We start from the raw sequence: 23511 nt of genomic DNA, 5'->3' as shown, positions 1-23511 counted from the left end.
CCTTGCTGTCCCCAGTCCACCTGGCCGTGCTGCTGCTCCAGTTTCAACTGTTCTGCCTGTGATTATTATTATTTGACCATGCTGGTCATTTATGAACATTTGAACATCTTGGCCATGTTCTGTTATAATCTCCACCCGGCACAGCCAGAAGAGGACTGGCCACCCCGCATAGCCTGGTTCCTCTCTAGGTTTCTTCCTAGGTTTTGGCCTTTCCAAGGAGTTTTTCCTAGCCACCGTGCTTCTACACCTGCATTGCTTGCTGTTTGGGGTTTTAGGCTGGGTTTCTGTACAGCACTTTGAGATATCAGCTGATGTACGAAGGGCTATATAAATAAATTTGAATACAAAGAAAAAAAAGAAAAGTAAAAAGAACACATTTGGTTTCAGAATGTATTAAAACCAGTTATGAGGCATTTCCCTTTGATTTAAAGAGATAATCCACCCCAGAAATAAAAATCATGACACTCCTGTCAATTTGGTGAAATCTTCTGTTCTATCAGTGGTTAAATGAAACATTTTCCCCATGATTTAAATTCTAAGTGGTCCATCTGTGAAATCAGGAAAACATGTAGGAACATGTCATAGTTACATGGTTCTCGTCACTGGTGATATGGTATAGTGTGTTATCCCCTTTCATAAAGCTTTTAAAACAATTACCTGCACTCCAGATTGACAAATCAGTTAGATGATATGGGCATACTCGTCTAGAACTCCGTTTATATTGTTATGACAATGTTTATTTTTTCGCTTCGATGTGCTCAAGCTAAACAGTGTAGCAAATGATTCAACTCAGTTTTTCCTTCAAGTACCATCTCGCAATGCTCCCTGTGTATCTGTGGGAAACGTCTGTTGTTACCATAGCAACATACGCTGCACTTGCTCTGGGCAGAGAATTGCTAATTGAACTCGGTGAGAGAGACTCCTAAATTGATAGTGCAGTTTGTTTAGCTACTTCACATGCTAATATTGACATTGGTATTATTGTGTGCAGCCAGCCCAGAGAGCATAGCATTGTGGGTTAAGTAGTTGACTTGAGCTGCAACAGATCTCCACAACGATTTTTACATGCTGCTACCAACCTTGTTATAAACACAAAATGAAACATTTGTTTACCCCAAAATATTGTTCACATACAGTTGAAGTCGGAAGTTTACATACACCTTAGCCAAATACATTTAAACTCAGTTTAATCCTAGTAAAAATTCCCTTAGGTCAGTTAGGATCACCACTTTATTTTAAGATGTGAAATGTCAGAATAATAGTAGAGAAAGTTATCTTTCAGCTTTTATTTCTTTCATCACATTCCCAGTGGGTCAGAAGTTTAGATACACTCAAGTAGTATTTGGTAGCATTGCCAGGATCCTAGGTCCTGGCAGAGTTGTTTAACTTGGGTCAAACATTTAGGGTAGCCTTCCACAAGCTTCCCACAATAAGCTGGGTGAATTTTGGCACATTCCTCCTGACAGAGCTTGTGTAACTGAGTCAGGTTTCTAGGCCTCCTTGCTCTCACACGCTTTTTCAGTTCTGCCCACATCTTCTATCGGATTGAGGTCAGGGCTTTGTGATGGCCACTCCAATACCTTGACTTTGTTGTCCTTAAGCCATTTTGCCACAACTTTGGAAGTATGCTTGGGGTCATTGTCTATTTGGAAGACCCATTTGCGACCAAGCTTTAACTTCCTGACTGATGTCTTGAGATGTTGCTTCAATATATCCACATCATTTTCCTGCCTCATGATGCCATCGATTTTGTGAAGTACACCAGTCCCTCCTGCAGCAAAATACCCCAACAACATGATGCTGCCACCCCCATGCTTCATGTTTGGGATGGTGTTCTTCTGCTTGCAAGCCTCCCCCTTTTTCCTCCAAACATAACAATGGTAATTTTAGGACATTTCTCCAAAAAGTACGATCTTTGTCCCCATGTGCAGTTGCAAACCGTAGTCTGGCTTTTTTATGCCGGTTTTGGAGCAGTGGCTTCTTCCTTGCTGAGCGGCCTTTCAGGTTGTTGATATAGGACTCGTTTTACTGTGGATATAGAGAGTTTTGTACCTATTCCTCCAGCATCTTCACAAGGTCCTTTGATGTTGTTCTGGGATTGATTTGCACTTTTCGCACCAAAGTACGTTCATCTCTAGGAGACAGAACGCGTCTTCTTCCTGAGCGGTATTTCGGCTGTGTGGTCCCATGGTGTTTATACTTGCGTACTATTGTTTGTACAGATGAAGGTGGTACCTTTTAGGCATTTGGAAATTGCTCCCAAGGATGAACCAGACTTTTGGAGGTCTAGAATTTTTTTCCTGAGGTCTTGGCTGATTACTTTTGATTTTCCCATGAGTCAAGTAAAGAGGCACTACATTTGAAGGTAGGCCTTGAGATACATCCACAGGTACACCTCCAATTGACTCAAATGATGTCAATTAGCCTATCAGAAGCTTCCAAAGCCATGACATAATTTTCTGGAATTTTCCAAGCTGTTTAAAGGCACAGTCAACTTAGTGTATGTAAACTTCTGATCCACTGGAATTGTGATTCAGTGAATTATAAGTGAAATAATCTGTCTGTAAACAATTGTTGGAAAAATGACTTGTGTCATGCACAAAGTAGATGTCCTAACCGACTTGCCAAAACTATAGTTTGTTAACAAGAAATTTGTGGAGTGGTTGAAAAACGAGTTTTAATGACTCCAACCTAAGTGTATGTAAACTTCCGACTTCAACTGTGTGTGTTATTTAACACGGTTAATTATAGGAATTGGGGGTTTGGAGTGGATTATCCCTTTAATAAATGGCTTTATTATTAAAAAAATATTAATATTATTTGTTTTATTTTGTATTATTAATAGATTTACCTTGAAATGGGTGTTTAATCATATGCAAACAAATATCTATGGAGCAAGCAATGTGATAAACAAACATTGATTGACTATATCATATTAATGAATTGACTAGAATTGGTATCCTACCTTCCTTCTGATATCTGTGAACTGGGAGAAGAGTAGGGACAGGTAGAATGACAACTCCAGTATATAGTAATAGTGGATGTCCACCGTCAGTGGCTGTGAAAACACACACACACACACACAAATCAATACAGCTGGATCAAAACTATGTCCTTTCAAATACAATAACTGTTGTAGCTAGGTGAAAAGAATTAACAGGGAAAACATTGGAGAATTTTCTCATGATCAAAACATTACCTGATAAGGATAGTCGTACCAGCACTCTCTTGTGTTCCATAACCATGGTGTCTGCAGACACACACAAAAATGAACAGAATATTAAATGTATTGTTATGCTGTTTCCCCAAAAATGTATTACATTCATAAAGTGCTATTGATCGCCACACCTGTATGCTATGCTGCCTCTGGCTCAATACTAAATGTTTGCTTAAAAGATCCAGCACATCAATAATATTGCAACCGTAATCATGTCAGATTGTATTTTCATTAAGGGAAACTTAATTTAATCAAAGGAAACTTTTGCTGTACGCTAGTAGTGCAAGTTAAGAATGAACGTGTTAGCCCGGGGACAAAACTGAGAATGCTCATTCTGGTCGAAGGCTACATGATGAATGCTGTAGTGAACTGGGGGATGTGGTTAAGACTGTCTTAGGTCTTGACACAAGAGGGACTTCGACTACAAAGGCATGGTAATGAGTTGCTTATCATCATAATCATCTCTCACAGGGTGTTTGCCTTCAATGACAGATGATTCTGGACCAAACCAAATATAACCTACTTAAAACTGCAAACTCTGCTTAAGTTGACATGCAAACACAGACTCTTACATTAGGGATTTAAACGTATTTTGTAGGTCTATAGTGTATAGATTTGTAATAGATACAGTGCACTTTTTCTACTAGCAAGCATGTTGGGCCTATTGAGTCTCAACACACCCGGGAGACTCACTAGGCCCAACTGTAGGAAATGAACTCATTCCACAAAGTGCATCGACATGCAAGTTGTTGCAGTGAGAAATGATCCTCGCCACAATGTCTCCTATTCACCCCCTAATCATGATTCCTGATCAACGGCATCATCATCAGCAGCATTCAATTACTGCAGACACAAAAGGCTTTTGGCACATCACACAATATCAGTGAGCACAGAGTCAAACACATAAAAAACAAAAAGATACCCTCAAACTATTTTCAGTTGTATTTCCTTACACAGTGCCTTCGGAAAGTATTCAGATCCCTTGACTTTTTACATTTAGTTACGGTACAGCCTTATTATAACATTGATGAAATAGTCCCCCCCCCCAATCAATCTACACACAATACACCATAATGACAAAGCAATTTTTTGGGGCTAATTTGGTTGAGTTCAGGTGATTTTGGAGGCCAGGTCATCTGATGCAGCACTCCATCACTCTCCTTCTTGGTAAAATAGCCCTTGCACAGCCTGGAGGTGTGTTGGGTCATTGTCCTGTTGCAAAGCAAATGATAGTGGGACTAAGTGCAAACCAGATGGGATGGTGTATCGCTGCAAAATGCTGTGGTAGCCATGCTGGTTAAGCGTGCCTTGATTTCCAAATAAATCACTGACAGTGTCCACAGCAAAGCACCCCCACACCAAATACACACCCAGAGATCATCCGTTCACCCACACCGCTTCTCACAAAGACACGGCGGTTGGAACCAAAAATCTCACATTGGGACTCAACAGACCAAAGGACAGATTTCCACCTGTCTAATGTCCATTGCTCGTGTTTCTTGGTCCAAACAAGTCTCTTCTCTTATTGGTGTCCTTTAGTAGTGGTTTCTTTGCAGCAATTCGACCATGAAGGCCTGATTCACAGTCTCCTCTAAACAGTACTGTCACGCCGAAGGCGCCAGGCTCCCCAGCATTACGCACTCCTGCCACCATCATTGCACACATCTGCCTTCCACTGTCTGTTCCTGAATAAATATAAATGTTGACTCCCCGTACCTGCTTCTCATCTCCAGCGTTGGTCATTACAAAATAGGTTTATCTTCTGTATACCCCCCCTACCTTGTCACAACTGATTGGCTCAAACGCATTAAGAAGAAAATAATTGAAATACATTCTAGGTGACTGCCTCATGAAGCTGGTTGAGAGAATGCCAAGTGTGCAAAGCTGTCATCAAGGCAAAGGGTGGCTACTGTGAAGAATCTTAAATATAAAATATATTTTGATTTGTTTAATACTTGTTTTGGTTACTACATGAATCTATATGTTATTTCATAGTTGATGTCTTCACTATTATTCTACAATGTAAAAAATGTAGAAAAAACCTGGAATGAGTAAGTGTGTCCAAACTTTTGACTGGTACAGTATAGAATAACAATAGTGTTAGACTGAAGATGACAGTTTACAGGGAAATAGTTTCTCAACTGTGCATGTGCTCAAAGACAGTAATATTTTCATAATGAATGCTGTGCTGAGAGCAAATGTATCCATTATTTATCAGTGAGCACTGGTTGGAGTGTTTGAGAGGTGCATTATTTGTCACTTGGTCCCCCTTTCATAGCAATATCCACCAAGCAAGATCCACCTCTTCCGGATATCCTCGAGTGCGCAAGCCTCTGTTACAGCTCCTCCTTGAATAACGTGCCTTCAATACAAAAAGTGCTCTAATAACTTTATCAAAAAGAAAAGATTTTGGAAAGTAGCACACTCACCTTTTTAAGGAAACGCACTCCGTAGGTAAATATATAGAGGTAAAATGTAAATCTCCACCTGTGAAAAGAAAAAAAACAAAGACAACAGAACATCAGTCAGTAACACAGTTTTGGGGTTTGGATGCATCCTCTGTGGAATGTCAAAAGAGAGGCCATGTCTAAGCTGCTGTAAGGGAGGCCAATCCAAGGACAGCCAAGAAAGCCATTGGCTAGTTCCGAATACCCATACTTGCGTTCTAAATAGTAGGCTTTTTGGGTATGCGAAAATAGAACAGAAATTTTGGATTATGCTTTAAATGCCAGGATGTCATACTAATTTCAGCTATTCATCAGGTAGAATTTGCTGCACAGTATTGAGGAAGTGTGTTTGACAACAGCTGATAATCAGAATAGGGCACACGCTCTACACGCATTTACTAAATGGCACATGCATCTCCATATTGCTTAGGACCCTTTGTTTTTTTGTCCTATTTTTCTCAATCTAACAGGAATTTTTATTGTAAGCACTGAATCACTGGTGGTAATTATATACACAGCTTTTACTTCTTAGGCCAATTAGTGGTAAACACAATAGAAGTATCATATTCCAAATGATTTTCAAAAGTCACAAAATCAAATGAAAATAGCTTATGAAAAAGTCATTAGTCATGTTGATCAGCTACTCAGTTTAACCTAAGAGAAGAGTGCCAATGTTACATTTCCATGCAGGATTTACCTCAGCGTTTTATCCAAAAGGCTCAGACATTTCTGTTTCCACCTACACTGGGCGGACCTGCTCCCACTTTGGCCCAAAGCCAGGCCACTTGTACTTTTCAGCTTGCATTTACATAACAACAGCTAACTGTGAACTTTAAATGGATTTTCTGATCGTAACCAGAGTACAGGTAAAGCCTCCCGTATTGTGATCACTGACATTTAATACCCCGGGACTGGATTTGCTGTAGTGTATTCAGAATTGCATATTGTGGTGCGTTTTCTGTCTACTGCTGTCAGAAATACTTACTTCTTGTAAGGCCAGCTAATGCTACGCACACTAAAACCACCTGAGATGTATGTAAAACTCCCAATGTCACACAGCATGATCACCATTTTGTCAAGTTCCCCCTCGGAGGCCAGTCAGTACCTATTAGGTTCATACAACATCCCTGTCACATTGTGCTATTCAGAGTTGGAACTTCTTGTCTGTAATTTGTAGCCTGGTACATGATGGGTATGCCTGTGTGCTGCTCTGACTGTGTGAAAGAGTACATCTGCAGCTGACAGGCAGCTCCACCTATGAGGCCATATTAATGGAGAGACTCAGTCCTGAATGATTGATGCATTTTGGCATCATTAATAGCCAGAAGAAGGAATCTGTCTCAGTCAAGTGTTTCTATTAAATAATGTATTTAAGTCAAATATATATATATTTTTTAAATAACTACTAAATAAAAATATAAATGCAACATGCAAAGTGTTGGTCCCATGTTTCATGAGCTGAAATAAAAGATCCCAGAAATGTTCCATATGCACAAAAAGCAGATTTTTTCAAAAATATCCCTGTTAGTGAGCATTTCTCCTTTGCCAAAATAATCCATCCACCTGACTGGTGTGGCATATCAAGTAGCTGATTAAAACAGCATGTTCATTACTTTGGTGCACCTTGCGCTTGGGACAATAAAAGGCCACTCTAAAATGTGCAATTCTGTCACAACACAATGCCAGAGGTGCCTCAAGTTGAGGGAGCGTTCAACTGGCATGATGACTGCTGGAATATCCACCAGAGCTGTTGCCAGATAATTTAATGTTAATTTCTCTACCATAAGCCGCCTTGAACGTCGTTTTACAGAATTTGGCAGTATGTCCAACCGGCCTCACACTCGCAGACCACCCGCCAGCCCAGGACCTCAACACACAGCTTCTTTACTGCGGGATCGTCTGAGACAAGCCACCCAGACAGCTGATGAAACGGTGAGTTTGCACAACTAAAGACTTTCTGTACAAACTGTCAGAAACTGTCTCAGGGAAGCTCATCTGCATGCTCGTCGTCCTCAATAGGGTCTTGACTTGACTGCAGTTTGGCGTTGTAACCCACTTCAGTGGGCAAATGCTCACCTTCGATGGCCACTGGCACGCTGCAGAAGTGTGCACTTCACACATTAATACCGGTTTCAACTGTACCGGGCAAATGGCAGACAGCATGCATGGTGTTGTGTGGGTGACCGGTTTGCTGAGGTCAACGTTGTGAACAGAGTGCCCCATGGTGGTGGTGGGGTTATGGTATGGGCAGGCATAAGCTGCGGACAACGAACTCAATGTATTCTTTTGAAATGGCAATTTGAATGCACAGCGATACCGCGAGGCCCATTGTTGTGCCATTCATCTGCCGCCATCACCTCATGTTTCAGCATGATAATGCACGGCCCCATGTCGCAAGGATCAGTACACATACTAACCAGACATGTCACCCATTGAGCATGTTTGGGATGCTCTGGATCGACCTGTACGACAGCATGCTCCAGTTCCCGCCAATATCCAGCAACTTCAAACAGCCATTGAAGAGGAGTGGGACAACATTCCAAAGGCCACAATCAACAGCCTGATCAACTCTATGTGAAGGAGATGTTTCATGTCGCATGAGGCAAATGGTGGTCACACCAGATACTGACTGTTTTTTTGTTGTTGCATGTTGCGTTTATATTTTTGGCCAGTGTAATTTCATTATGTAACCCCCCTTGTAATGTCTGAGAAGGACGTGTGTTTTGTTATTGTCTCTCATTCCTTCTCTCAGTGCAGTCGTTTGTTGGTTGTTATGGCCTGTGCAGCAGCATCTCCCTGCTCAGTGTGGCTTTGATCTCTGAACTACCAACTGGAACAGTTCTGCCCGAGAGCTAGAAAAGTACATGATCACAGGAGAAACTTTCCCATCCAATCAATGTGCAGTAGTTTTGGGTATGTGCAGGGTTATGTAAGTCCAGAGCAGAGCAGAGGTTGGGACTGGGCGTGCCTGCCTCCCTCTTTGCCACGAGGTAGTGCAGTGCAGTGGCGTCCGGGCTCCAGTGGCAGTGACTCACCCTGGAATGCAGACGCTGGGAGGTGAGAGCCCTGGCACTCCGGCCACATCTCTGACAGGCTAGCAGGCCTCAGGGCAGACTAGCGTACCATAGAATTGGTCTAGTATACCCAGGTCTCTGCCACTGGTTGAATTCACACTTGTGCTGCTTTTCGACTGGAATACCAGTGTATACACCCTTATGTTATTTTAGGGAAATTGTGATCATGCATAATGTGCATAATCATAACAGTTGCATTGTGAGAAGGTGTTAAACATTTGAATGAAAAGAAAGGCCATCGTTCATGGAATTCAAATAATCAAGCCACCAGTAATAGCTCTCTGTGCTTCATTCATTTAAAAAACAAATGAGCTGGATGCATTGACCTAACCATAGGTCAAGAAGACGGTAACTTAGCAACTGGTTAGTCAAACACTGTCAAACATTGTGCTTCAAGTGCTGCTGAATCAGTGCTATTTATGTACAATTACTATGACTCACAATGACTTTTGCTGAAAATACTTTTGCTGGTGACTGTGTACCAAATACACGGTCCTGTTAAATACCATGCTGTTGCATTCAAAGCCATGAAAGCATGATACTGAAGTAATTACTCTTCATACAATTCTGTGGTGTTCTATGGTCATCATTAAGCAGAAAGCAGCAGAAACAGATGTGGACATAATGTTCTTTGCCGCTTTATAATAGATATTCTTATAAGTTATTGCTTATATTTATGTCCCTGCAAATTTTCCGCATTAGGACGTTCCAGGCGTTCTATTTTACAAAACACAAATCTGAGCTTTGTCTTTTAAGGTTCAGTGGATTATAATCTGCTGCCTTTGCCTCTTTTCTTCTTTACAGAATCGAACCACAGAGGAGTGGAGGCAGAACAGTTCAGACATCCAGCACTGTGGTAGAAAACACAGCACGTGCCCCACTGGGGACTGGGGACTGGGGACCCGACTGTCCCGTTAAAACTGCATGCAGCTTCTTTGGGATCCGCTGTCTCCAGTCTAAATTTGTCTCTCTTTCTCAAAATTATGAAAAAGGGAACAGTGGCCTCAGCTTTGCCATCCTGAAGTGTCGGAGACAACAGCGTCCTCTCAAACCCAAACACTAATTACAGTAGGATTACTGCTGAGACGAGTGTGCCTGGGTCGGTTTACAAAATTACATTTTAAGCAAATGATACAACAAAGAAACCAATCAGGCATCCAATCCATTCGGAGTCTGTCAACTCCATTCTGCCTACAGACACGACACTGCATATATTTAGAATGTAGGGACATCCTCTATTAAATGTGAGCTTAAAATATTGAGAAAACAGGCAGCGATTTGCTCCAGTTACAGAGGCTATGCTTTTGAGAGACGTTTTTATTTTATTATTCCACTAAAAAGTAACCGAATCCAGTTGCTGAACCATGGCACATTTCACACCGACAAACTGAATCTGGTATTTCTCTTTGAAGATCAAATAATGACCACGCCAGTCGTCTAAGCAGAGAATCCCTTCAACAGTGAGCCCCTGAGTGGGCAGCCCCAGGGCATCAGAGACCCGCTCTGTCCCTCACTGCCTCTCCCACTGCCAGTCTGGCTCCAATGGTGTCAGACATGAGCCCACTCTGACAGGCCTGCTCCAGTAAAGGCAATGACTGGAAAGCCTATGTATCCACACCTAAAATCGTTTTCCACTGAACAAACGCGCACCTATGTGTTTATATTAGTGATAGTATGTAGAATTTTGAAGCTGTCAAGACCTCTTACATGCTCTCACAAAAGCGAGCCAACGTGCTGGGTTTCTCCTGGTTCCTGCGCTGTCGGAACCAGCGCTGGATGGTCCGGACATCCCAGTCCAGCTGTTTGGACAGGCCCTCAAACCTCTTCTCATCTGGATGCTAGGAAACACAAGATCCAGACACCTGACTGTTAACAAGGCTATCATTATTGTGGGGAAGGTGTGACATGTCAGAAGTTAAAACAGTCTTGATATTCGCAGAGATAAAAGGCAATCAGTGTCTGAACGTTTCATCAGCATCATGTACTAAGGGACAGTAAAAATGTTGCAATTGTCCATCAATTGAACCAGTTTACGGTCTCCTGAAAAGAAGAAGCCCTCAAGTGCCTTTGTTTCCACCTCAGAATGTCTACCCAGTGTGGAGGTAGTCTGCTAAATTGCTCAGTAGGTGAATCTGAGCATTTGTTGAAGAATCTCACTTCCTTTCTGAGTGAATAATAACAAATGGTGCAAATATTTTCAAACATGAAGTCTTGCTTTCTGGACTCAAACTGAATCCTATGCCTTTTTTGCAAAGAGATTGCTTTTAATCTCAGTTATCAGTACTAAAATGCAAACAAAGACATGACATAGTGGAAACACAGGCACTACTTTTACCTTGGTGATAGCAGTGAACACCTTCTCCAAAATGGCATTGGGCTGGGCTTTCTGTGGTCCATTGGCTTGTATCTTGAGACCCAAGGCACATGGTCTGGCAATAAACCTACAAAAGAATAAACACAACAATGTCAGAATATTCTCACAGTAGGTACTATATAATCCCCATCCAATTGTTGTTCATCGGAAAAGTGTTTTGTTTGTAGTAAATGGGGACCATCGTGGCAGCAACATTGACAATACTGACAACCAGTTGTATTTTTAACATCTCAAAAGCTTCAAAATCTTATCCGACTATAAGTACAATGTGTGAATTTCTGAATCAGTATTTCTGTATATAATCGTCAGCAATTCGCAATGTAAGAATCTGGCTAAATTTCACAACTGTATAAATGAAAGATGGTATCGTGACGTTATATGATTGAGTAACAGTCACATTCATGGACAAAGGGTTATGGGAGATTACACTGCTGGAAGTTTTGCCAAGATCAAGATGAAATGTCCATGTGCAGACAGCTGTGAGAGAGAGACAGCTGAGAGAGAGAGAGAGAGATTATCGGTCTAGTAGTCTATTCATAAAAAAAGTCCTTACTCTGCAAATGAAGTGTGCCGTCAGCAATCAGAAAATCTAATCTGGAGGGACCAGCCTAAACAGACCTTTCAGTTGTATCTATAAAAACCTAATGTGTTAAAACGCTGCGTTACAAGTTGTGAATTGTGAACACCGACATTTCTAATTCTTGCTGTCTAGCTGCCATTGACAGAGATACTGTGCTCAGTGAGAGGCAACATAAGGGCAACAGCAGTTGTTGGCAGGTTCAATGGATACTAATCCAGTACTACTATATGTTTCAGTAAATAGTGTCCTAGATGCCCTTGAACAATAATAGTACATGTGAGACTTGTGTGCATACGCAAGCTGTGTGTATGATCTACATTTAAAAAGCAAACATCTTGGTCTTGGCACACATATTTTATACAAGTACCAGTCAAAAGGTTGGACTCACCTACTCATTCCAGGGTTTTTCTTTATTTTTTACTATTTTCTACATTGTAGAATAATAGTGAAGACATAAAAAAAACTGAAGAAATAGCACATATGGAATCATGTAGTGTAAAAAAAAAGAATATAAAAAAAAGGGTTCAACAAATATATTTTAGATTTTAGATTCTTCAAAGTTGCCACCCTTTGCCTTGATGACAGCTTTGCACACTGTTGGCACTCTCAACCAGCTTCACCTGGAATGCTTTTCCAACAGTCTTGAAGGAGTTCTCACATATGCGGAGCACTTGTTGGCTTCTTTTCCTTCACTCTGCGGTCCAACTCATCCCAAACCGGGTCGAGAGTTTCAAGTTCCTTGGTGTCCACATCACCAAAGAACTATCATGGTCCAAACATACCAAGACAGTCGTGAAGAGGGCACGACAAAACCTTTTCCCCCTCAGGAGACTGAAAAGATTTGGCATGAGCCCCCAGATCCTCAAAAGGTTCTACAGCTGCACCATCGAGAGCGTCCTGACCGGCTGCGTCAATGCCTGGTATGTCAACTGCTCTGCATCTGACCGTAAGGCGCCACAAAGGGTAGTGTGAACGGCCTAGTACATCAGTGGGGCCAAGCTTTCTGCCATCCAGGACCTAGAGAATAGTTGGTGTCAGAGGAAAGCCCATAAAATTGTCAGACACTCCAGTCACCCAAGTTAGACTGTTTTCTCTGCTACTGCACGGCAAGCTGTACCGGAGCACCAAGACTATGACCAAGGCTCCTCAAAAGCTTCTACCCCCAAGCCATTAGACTGCTGAACAATTCCTAAAAATCACCACCTGACAATTTACATTAACACCCCCCCCCCCCCCCGCCGTACACTGCTGCTACTCGATGTTTGTTTGTTACCTATGCATAGTCACTTTGCCCCCACCTACATGTACAGATTACCTAAATTAGCCTGTACCCCTGCACACTGACTCTGTACCCATGCCACCTGTATATAGCCTCATTATTGTTATTCTTATTGTGTTACTTTTTAGTATTACTTTTTAATTTAGCCTACTTGGTAAATATTTTCTTCTTGAACTGCACTGTTGGTTAAGGGCTTGTAAGTAAGCATTTCACGATAAAGTCTACACTTGTTGTATTCGGCACATGTGGCAAATAAAGTTTGATTTGTTTCGATTTGAAACTTCTCAATTGGGTTGAGGTCGGGTGATTGTGGAGGCCAGGTCATCTGAGGCACCACTCCATCACTTTCCTTCTAGGTCAAATAGCCCATACACAGCCTGGAGGTGACTTGGGTCATTGTCCCATTGAAAAACAAATAATAGTCCCACTAAGCGCAAACCAGGTGGTAGCCTTGCTGGTTAAGTCTGCCTTGAATTCTAAATAAATCACTGACAGGGTCACCAGCAAAGCACCCCCACACCACCTCCTCCATGCCTCACGGTGGGAACCACACATGCGGAGATCATCCGTTCACCTACTCTGCGTCTCACAAAGACACGGAGGTTGGAACCAAAAACCTCAAATTTGCACTGAGACAGATTTCCACCCGTCTAATGTCCATTGCTCGTGTTTCTTGGTCCAGGCAAGTCTCTTCTTCTTATTGGTGTCCTTTAGTAGTGGTTTCTTTGCAGCAATTTCGACCATGAAGGCCTGATTCATGCAGTCTCCACCGAACAGTTGATGTTGAGATGTGTCTGTTACTTAAACTCTGTGAAGCATTTTTTTGGGCTGCAATTTCTGAGGCTGGTAACTAATGAACTCTGGGGCTCATTTTCCTATGGCGGTCCTCATGAGATCCAGTTTCCTCATAGCGCTTGATGTTTTTTGCGACTGCACTTGAAGAAACTTTAAAAGTTCTTGAAATGTTCCGTATTGACTGACCTTCATGTCTTAAATGAATGATAGACTGTAGTTTCTCTTTGCTTATTTGAGCTGTTCTTGCCATAATATGGACTTGGTTTTTTATCTTCTGTATACCACCCAACCTTGTCACAACACAACTGATTGGCTCAAATGCATTAAGAAGGAAAGACATTTCACAAACGTACCTTTAACAAGGCACACCTGTTAATTGAAATGCATTCCAGGACTACCTCACGAAGCACGTTGAGAGAATGCCAAGAGTGTGCAAAGCTGTCATCAAGGCAAAGGGTGGCTACTTTGAAGAATCTTAAATATATTTGTATTTCTTTAACACTTTTTTGGTTACTACATGATTCCATAGGTGTTGTTTCATAGTTTTGATGTGTTCACTATTATTCTACAATGTACAAAAATAAAGAAAAACCCTGGATTTTTTGTATTTAACTAGGAAAGTCAGTTAAGAACAAATTCTTATTTAAAATGACAGCTTACAAACAGTGGGTTAAGTTCCTTGTTCAGGGACAGAACAACTGATTATACCTTGTCAGCTCAGGGAATCGATCTAGCAACCTTTCGGTTACTGGCCCAATGCTCTAACCACTAGGCTACCTGCTGCCCCAATGGAATGAGTAGGTGTCCAAACATTTGACTGGTATTACAGGTCATATCATCAGTAATCAAGAAAATGTACATTTAACAACAAGCCTCTCAACAGTCCAATGAAGACTTATACAGCACACATATCTAAATGAAAAGTCCAATTCCCATTGTGACTTGAGGTGGTGGGTTGGTGAGTGAGGTGTCATGGTGGTGGTGGACTCAGCAGAATGACCTTATGACAGGCATCCAATCAGTGACATCATGTACAGTATGTAGCCTACAGTAAGACACATTTCAACTGTAGCCTACTGACGTATATACACCTATATGCCACATCATGAGCCTTTATAAAAAGTGTGGTATTAGGCAATATTGAGAAACTGCTGTGGGTTCCTGTCTGTGGGTTGATGTCTATTGCACAGAGTCTGTGTCTGAGCGATGTACCAGGCTAGCATCAACACTTAGCTTGGTAGGCTATGTACAATTGGGATAGGCAGGCTTACAACAAATAGGCTACATGAAGCTAAACACAATGATCACCATTAAGACATAGGCAGCACAGACCCTTGCGAGGTCAATAGAAGCCTAGGCTAAATGAGACGAGCATGACTCGAATAATGCCCTCGACTACTGACAGCTGCAGCTTGGAAGCAAAGTTAACATGTATCTCATTGTGGAAAATAATTCAGGTCTATTGATCCGATACATATCTCGAAAAAGCTTTGTGACAATACAGACAGGCATACAGAGGAACGTTAACGTTACCTTCACTATTGGATAAATCGCATCACCATGTGGATGTCATTGTCTAGAAATTCGGTGTGAGTTAAACATGCTTCAATACCCGATATAGTATTCTTTAAAATAGGCTTTCTTTAGGCTACATGTAAATGAAACGAAACCAACATTATCTTCAGTTATTCCAATCACTTATACACGCACCCACCTTTCGAAAACCAGTCGAATCATAAAGATGCAGAAGGCTAAAGGACAAGCCAGATACAAATCCTCAGCTTGCGGGAAGGTTGCCTCATCTGTGTTTTTTAGGTCAGCCCAGGTTACATTGTGAGGGAGCCAAAATCTCTCGTTCCAAAACCATGCCAAAATACCTGCCATTTTCTTGTATTATGGACACTTTACCAATGACCAGAAATGAACGCGATATCAATGGCCTATAGCGTAGTTGCAGCAGTCTCACGGGCGATCTTTGCAGGTTTTTAGTGTGATGGATCAGTGTATGCCCCGCCAGTCTATTTACCCCCTCGCTCTTTCCAGTGTAGGGAAGTAGGCATCTGCTCCTCAGCGAGTGATTGGTGCATTGAAATGTCAAACATGCAGTCGCAATCCAGAAGTATCATGTTTAAAGGTCTATGGTTTAATGTGTTGTAGGTTATGGCAATAGCAAGGTATTTTGTTTAATTTATGGAATAGGCTGGCTGTCCAATGATTGTGGATTAGGTCATAATTTCCTCAAATCCATGCAGAATAATACGGTTAGGCTAATACGGTTAGGCTATGATAGGCTAGCCAACTCATAATATATTCGTGTCCTGACTGTTCCTACCACGTTTTGGTTAGGCAAATGTCCCATTTATGAAATATCAGGCAAACGAACAGTATCATCATGAATACTTGGTAAATCATGCCACCTACTGACCAGCACACTCATAGCAGAAGACACGTTATATTTTATTTATTTTATTTTTATTTCACCTTTAGTTAACCAGGTAGGCCAGTTGAGAACAAGTTCCCATTTACAACTGCGACCTGACCAAGATAAAGCAAAGCAGTGCGACACAAACAACAGTTACACATTGAATAAACAAACGTACAGTCAATAACACAATATAAAAGTATATATACAGTGTGTGCAAATGTAGTAAGATTAGGGAGGTAAGGCAATAAATAGGCCATAGTGGCGAAATAATTACAATTTAGCAAAAACACTGGAGTGATAGATGTGCAGAAGATGAATGTGCAAGTAGAGATACTGGGGTGCAATGGAGCAAAACAAAAAATAACAATATGGGGATGACAGCTAATGCTTAAAGCTAGTGAGGGAGATATGAGTCTCCAGCTTCAGTGATTTTTGCAATTCGTTCCAGTCATTGGCAGCAGAGAACTGGAAGGAAAGGCGGCAAAAGCAGTAGTTGGCTTTGGGGGTAACCAGTGAAATATACCTGCTGGAGCACGTGCTACGGGTGGGTGCTGCTATGGTGACCAGTGAGCTGAGATAAGGCGGGGCTTTACCTAGCAAAGACTTATAGATGACCTGGAGCCAGTGGGTTTGGCGACGGATATGAAGCGATGGCCAGCCAACGTGAGCATACAGGTCGCAGTGGTGGGTAGTATATGGTGCTTTGGTGACAAAACGGATGGCACTGTAATAGACTGCATCCAATTTGCTGAGTCGAGTGTTGGAGGCTATTTTGTAAATGACATCGCCAAAGTCAAGGATCGGTAGGATAGTCAGTGTGGCAGCATGAGTGAAGGATGCTTTGTTGTGAAATGGAAGACAATTCCAGATTTAACTTTGGATTGGAGATGCTTAATGTGAGTCTGGAAGGAGAGTTTACAGTCTAACCAGACACCTAGGTATTTGTAGTTGTCCACATATTCTAAGTCAGAACCGTCCAGAGTAGTGATGCTAGACGGGCTACCCCGGCCAAACCCTAACCAGGACAACGCTGGGCCAATTGTCAATGTCGATGTTATTATAGGATAAATGAATGGATAAGTGTAAATACATAGGCTAATGTACATTTAATAATTATTTTCATTTAATTAATATTAATTAAAAGGCAAACATTATTTTATTAGTGTAAGCAGTTTTCGCAAGAGTACATAAGTCTATATGGCCATTGTATGTGATTGAAGGTATAATATTGCCATCTACTGGACATATTTGATTAGTGGTCACTGTGATCCTTTGTAGCAACTTTCATGATCCAGGATAGAATGTCACATCTTCATCACTGCGTGATCCAAAATAGATCTGTAACAAATCTAACATCCAGGCTAAACTGTAGCCAAAGCTGAAATGCCGTAGGCTTAAAACAACTGAATTGGTTCAAATTAAGTTATTATCAAGTTATCAACAAATAATAGGCAATTTATTTGATTGATTCATTATTTACAAAAACAAAACGTTCACTTTTGGAATTGAAAATTGTTCTAAAACGACCAAATGTTATAGGCCTATCACAAATTCAAGTGCACGGTTTTGGACATGATTTGCGTTATAATTTATTTCCGTCTTTTTGTGCTGAAAGTTGCGCGGCTATTTCCGGATGTTTTCATCACAGGCCGTAGTAATTCTCCGCAGCAGCTGACACTTCTGTAGTCAGGAGGAGAAGGTCTGGGGTCGCTAAGTAGCTCAGTAGCAGCAGCAGCAGCAGCATCATGGCGGAGCAAGGCGGATCTCCTGCTCCTGTCCAGAATCCGCAACCAGTGCTGACAATGAGCTGGCCAATTACCAGGGAGTCTTACGAGTTACAGGAAGTCATAGGTTAGTAGGCTACCTCTTGATATGATTATATTGTTTATATTGTAATGTTTTGTCATGGATATGGCTCGGCCGGTTATCAGTGGTGAATGACGACGAGGGCCTACCGGCTTTTTCATATTCAACAGCGTCTCTGTAATGCTTTGCAATGCGGATCTTAACAACCGCAATTCGCTTCTTCTTGTAAGAGGAAACCACTTTTTTCATCACATAGAGAGATATTTATAGTCACGGTAAAGTTATATGTATATGGGTAGGAATGCCATTTCATGTAAATGCGTTTTTAATGCAGTCGATTTCTTCTATGCCGAACGATGCTCAATTATGGCACGTGTCCACTAGGCTATATTGAAATAGATGTGTCTATGTATGGATCATCTGAATTAAAATCGCATGTAATTGTTTTGATCATGCACCTGCCGTCCTCACGGGAATGGCATGGTGTCGTTGAGTAGAGCAGGGATATTCAATTGCATGCCAACTCTGAAGTTAGACAGAGGGTCTACTCTTACATCAAAAGTCCCATTTTATTATGAATATTATTATTATTATTTTAGGCCTTTTGTGATGACTTATGTTGAGTATTGTTATTTGGTTATGCCACATTTTTGCCTACTTACAAGAAAAAATAGTTCTCACAGATTAGCGACTGCTCTTGACAATAAATCACAAACAGCCCATTCGACCTATAGCCTCTCATGTCAATTTAATTATGATAGTTGTAAAAACAATTCAATACATTTTAATATATTGCCCTGCCTCACCAAGCACCGTTATAAATATTAGTGAGCCTATAGGAGGAAGCAATATGATCATTTTTTATTCTATAATCCATAGCTAAATCATTACAGTGGAAAGGAATGTTTAGTTTATTGTTTCAGCACGTCAGTCAAGTTTCGTAGGTCATCGAGGTGTATTTGCACTTCTATTAGGTTACATCAAGGAGTTATAGAACCGGTTACAGTACTGAGCTCACTCGCTGCTGGTCAGCATTACTCTCCACACCCTCTCTCTACTGGTATTAACATCAGACTTCATTTGGTAGGCCTATAATGCACTTATTCATGGTCATTTCCCAAATGCTTAAGATTTTTTTTTGCTCACTTAAGAATTCTGTCACGTGCAAACTGTGGGAGACTTTTGGATCTGTCTAATTAGCTTTTGTCCAGAGGGATGAATATGAATTTTGCATATAGATGAGCTGACACCGACAGCTAAAGAAAACCGATTCAATGCTGATAAGAGATAGCATTACTACAGCCAAGAGCTGCTGTGGCTAGTTCGTCATCTGTCATGTGCATATAATCAACTGTTGAGCAGTCCGATCTCCTCTCATCCCTACCTGTCACCAGCAGTTGGCATGGTATGTACTGTCACATTCTTAGTACAACATAACTATAGCTTAGCGTTGCCTGGTTCTTTGCTCAACCCCTCTTCTCAAAGTTGTCTTGGATACACTGACTGTTATGCATAGGAATTTAGCATATGATTGGAAAATATGTTTGTACATACTGTATTGGTGCAATGGTGCTCTGCATTGTTGTTGCAGTCACATTATTTATCATTTAAATGTCACAAAAAGGGCTTAATATCCCAAACAGACCAACAATGATCCTGCATGTGTCAATGATCCCTTATGCTTTTCACCTTGGTCACTTTTGATGTTACTGTATTGTCATGTACTGTCGTCTCCTGTCCTGGTTGTTAATTGCACCTCTATTTGTCTGTGATTCCAGGCAGTGGGGCTACAGCCGTAGTGCAGGCTGCCCTCTGCACCCCCAGACAAGAACGCGTGGCCATAAAGAGAATAAACCTGGAGAAATGCCAGACCAGCATGGATGAGCTATTGGTGAGCATAACAATAAATAAAGGCTATTTTTTCATTGTGTGTGTCCACAGTGCCTCTGGCCTTCTCTGGCCCACACTTTCCTGATTGAGCAGTAATTGTACTTTGCTATTCTTTCTTTGTGTGTGTACTAGAGGCTGAGTAGGATCTGTGAGGGCTGTGCTACACTAAAGTGTCCATTTGAATAAGAAATTAGTATTTGTTGACATTATTAAGTATTTGGTAAACTATTACTTTGTGTATTTGGAAGTAATATATTTAGTGAAGTAAATGACAAATGAACAATCCTCGTTATAAGAAAGGTTGTCAAAAGTTGTTGACTTTATTTTGTCTCATGTGTGCCTCTTTCCTCTTAAACAATAGAAAGAAATTCAAGCCATGAGCCAATGCAACCATCCAAATGTTGTCACCTACTACACCTCATTTGTGGTAAAGGATGAACTTTGGTTAGTCATGAAACTTCTGAGTGGAGGTAAGCTTTTTACCTTCAACATCTTAGCAAAATATAGCTGCCATCTCTTTTTTACTTCTACACTAAGCATTGAAAGTGGCCATAATAACATAACACATAAACACTGTTATGGACTACATTGTGAGTTCTTTCATATGTCGGGACATATATCTCATCAAATGTCAACAAGCGATTGTCCATCCTTTGGACCAGTTCACTGTAGACCTATGTGCAGTGGCATCCCACCATGTAAATGGCTGTAATGAATATTAAAGATGGCACAGTTGAAGTCGGAAGTTTACATACACTTAGGTTGGAGTCATTAAAAGTAGTTTTCAACCGCTACACAAATTTCTTGTTAACAAACTATAGTTTTGGCAAGTTGGTTAGGACATCTACTTTGTGCATGACATGTCATTTTTCCAACAATTGTTTACAGACAGATTATTTCACTTATAATTCACTGTATCACAATTCCAGTGGGTCAGAAGTTTACTGTGCACTAAGTTGACTGTGCCATGGCTTTAGAAGCTTCTGATAGGCTAATTGACATCATTTGAGTCAATTGGAGGTGTACCTGTGGATGTTTTTCAAGGCCTACCTTCAAACTCAGTGCCTCTTTGCTTGACAACATGGGAAAATCAAAAGAAATCAGCCAAGACCTCAGAAAAATAATTGTAGACCTCCACAAGTCTGGTTCATCCTTAGGAACAATTTCCAAACGCCTGAAGGTACCACGTTCATCTGTACAAACAATAGTACGCAAGTATAAGTAGCATGGGACCACGCAGCCGTCATGCCACTCAGGAAGGAGACACGTTCTGTCTCCTAGAGATGAACATACTTTGGTGCGAGAAATGCAAATCAATCCCAAAACAACAGCAAAGGACCTTGTGAAGATGCTGGAGGAAGCAGGTATATCCACAGTAAAACGAGTCCTGTATCAAGATAACCTGAAAGGCCGCTCAGCAAGGAAGAAGCCACTGCTCCAGAACCGCCATAAAAAAGCGAGACTACGATTTGCAACTGCACATGGGGACAAAGATTGTACTTTTTGGAGAAATGTCCTCTGGTCTGATGATACAAAAATAGAACTGTTTGGCCATAGTGACCATTGTTATGTTAAAAAAAAGGAGGGAGGCTTGCAAGCCAAAGAATACCATCCCAACCGTAAAGCACGAGGGTGGCAGCATCATGTTGTGGGGGTTCTTTGCTGTAGCAGGGACTGGTGCACTTCACAAAATAGATGGGTACATGAGGAAGGAAAATTATGTGAATATATTGAAGCAACATCTCAAGAGATCAGTTGGTTGCAAATTGGTCTTCCAAATGGACAATGACCCCAAGCATACTTCCAAAGTTGTGGCAAAATGGCTTAAGGACAACAAAGTCAAGGTATTGGAGTGACCATCACAAAGCCCTGACCTCAATCATATAGAAAATGTGTGTGCAGAACTGAAAAAGCGTGTGAGAGCAAGGAGGCCTTCAAACCTGACTCAGTTACACCAGCTCTGTTTGGAGGAATGGGCCAAAATTCACCCAACTTATTGTGGGAAGCTTGTGGAGAGCTACGTTAGACGTTTGACCCAAGTTAAACAATTTAAAGGCAATGCTACCAAATACTAATTGAGTGTATGTAAACTTCTGACCCACTGGGAATGTGATGAAAGAAATAAAAGCTGAAATAAATAATTCTCTCTAATATTATTCTGACATTTCACATTCACAAAATAAAGTGGTGATCCTAACTGACCTAAGACAGGGAATTTTTACTAGGATTCAATGTCAGGAATTGTGAAAAACTGAGTTTAAATGTATTTGGCTAAGGTGTATGTAAACTTCCGACTTCAACTGTAACAAACTTGCTTAAGGCAGAATGATTAAATGGAATAGTTGACATGTAATGACATGTCAGCCTTGGGCATTGTGGGCACTCTGTTTTTCTGTCTGCTTCTTCTTTTTAGGATCCATGTTGGATATAATAAAGCATACCTTTAGCAAAGGAGAGCACAAAAATGGAGTCCTTGATGAGCTCATCATTGCAACCATACTAAAAGAGGTCCTTGAGGGACTTGACTATCTGCACAGAAATGGACAGATTCACAGGTAAGATACCCTGGAGTTCAAACATTTATATATATATATGATTTATTTTTTAAAGGAAGATCGAATATAAAAGTTCCAAAATATGAATCTATAAAATGTAATCTAGGAGTTACATAGTGTTAGATAAATTGTGTTGACTATTCTGTTTCAATGTAATTTATTGACATAATTAGTTGAACTTGTGTTGTTTGAACTTCCCTTTGATCACACATAGGTTGTGTGTTTTTTTTATTTTTTTTTACTTTCCTGGATGTCAAGGTCATAAAAAACTAAACCACTATTACCCCTTGGCCTGTGTTCCAAATGACAGCAGGCTGCAAAACAAATGTACACACGTTGATGCAATCGATGCTGCCCCACTTACATAGAGAGATACTGTTTGGGCATGACTGGGGTGTTTTTGTGTGTGACTTCAGGGATGTGAAGGCTGGGAACATCCTGTTGGGAGAGGACGGCTCTGTTCAGATTGCAGGTGTGTGAGTAATGTCCCTATTTCACCCCACCTTCACCTGTCACATTCTGTTCTCACAGCTCGCTCACTTGCCACAGTTATATATGACTTTTTATGATGTTTCCATATATCCAGTTAATTCAACAGCATAATAGACAAAACGCCAGACTTCAGCAATCAAAGTAGTTCACAACATTTACTGAATAACATGAACATAAAGGTAGTCAAACAGGTCCCCCATCATAAATCACAAGAGGCCTACGGTCTCTGTCATATAGTTGGATGACCTTTATTCAACAAACACTCAAAAGAAAATCTTTCTAACATGAATGCAACGGAAGATATTGAGTGTGCACAGTTTGTATAAGGTGGAGAACATGAAATAGTTGTGAAAATACTGCATAGCATCAATATATTCAGTTTTATAAGATGTTAATTAGGTATAACATTACATCAATGCATTTCATCTGAATTATACATATTTCCCAATAGATTTTGGAGTTAGTGCCTTTTTGGCCACTGGAGGGGATATGACCAGAAACAAAGTACGGAAGACCTTTGTGGGCACACCATGTTGGATGGCCCCTGAAGTAATGGAACAGGTGAGACTGTCTTGTG

At 41.0% G+C, this 23511-nt stretch overlaps 2 protein-coding genes across 2 annotated transcripts in view; one reads left to right on the top strand and one right to left on the bottom strand.

Moving 5' to 3' along the window:
* Positions 1-15812, bottom strand: part of LOC139406019 (ceramide synthase 6-like) — a 31045-nt gene extending 15233 nt beyond the window's left edge. The window contains exons 1-6 of the mRNA XM_071148482.1: positions 15481-15812; positions 11074-11179; positions 10446-10576; positions 5647-5704; positions 3200-3250; positions 2966-3058 (exon numbers count right to left, since the gene is read on the bottom strand). Of these exons, the coding sequence (XP_071004583.1) occupies positions 2966-3058; positions 3200-3250; positions 5647-5704; positions 10446-10576; positions 11074-11179; positions 15481-15650 (609 nt within the window). The 5' untranslated portion in view covers positions 15651-15812. The remainder of the gene's footprint in view (positions 1-2965; positions 3059-3199; positions 3251-5646; positions 5705-10445; positions 10577-11073; positions 11180-15480) is intronic.
* Positions 15813-17918: 2106 nt separating this feature from the next.
* The window catches only part of LOC139406018 (STE20/SPS1-related proline-alanine-rich protein kinase-like), a 28366-nt gene continuing 22773 nt past the window's right edge, over positions 17919-23511 (top strand). Inside the window, exons 1-6 of the mRNA XM_071148481.1 lie at positions 17919-18042; positions 19776-19888; positions 20249-20357; positions 22301-22442; positions 22859-22914; positions 23386-23495. Coding sequence (XP_071004582.1) covers positions 17937-18042; positions 19776-19888; positions 20249-20357; positions 22301-22442; positions 22859-22914; positions 23386-23495 — 636 coding nt within the window. The 5' untranslated portion in view covers positions 17919-17936. The remainder of the gene's footprint in view (positions 18043-19775; positions 19889-20248; positions 20358-22300; positions 22443-22858; positions 22915-23385; positions 23496-23511) is intronic.

This window comes from Oncorhynchus clarkii, chromosome 3, assembly GCF_045791955.1.
Source record: "Oncorhynchus clarkii lewisi isolate Uvic-CL-2024 chromosome 3, UVic_Ocla_1.0, whole genome shotgun sequence".
In the NCBI taxonomy this organism is placed as follows: Eukaryota; Metazoa; Chordata; class Actinopteri; order Salmoniformes; family Salmonidae; genus Oncorhynchus; species Oncorhynchus clarkii.
The sequence above is the reverse complement of the archived record's forward strand: the minus strand, read 5'-3'. Positions and strand labels throughout refer to the sequence as shown.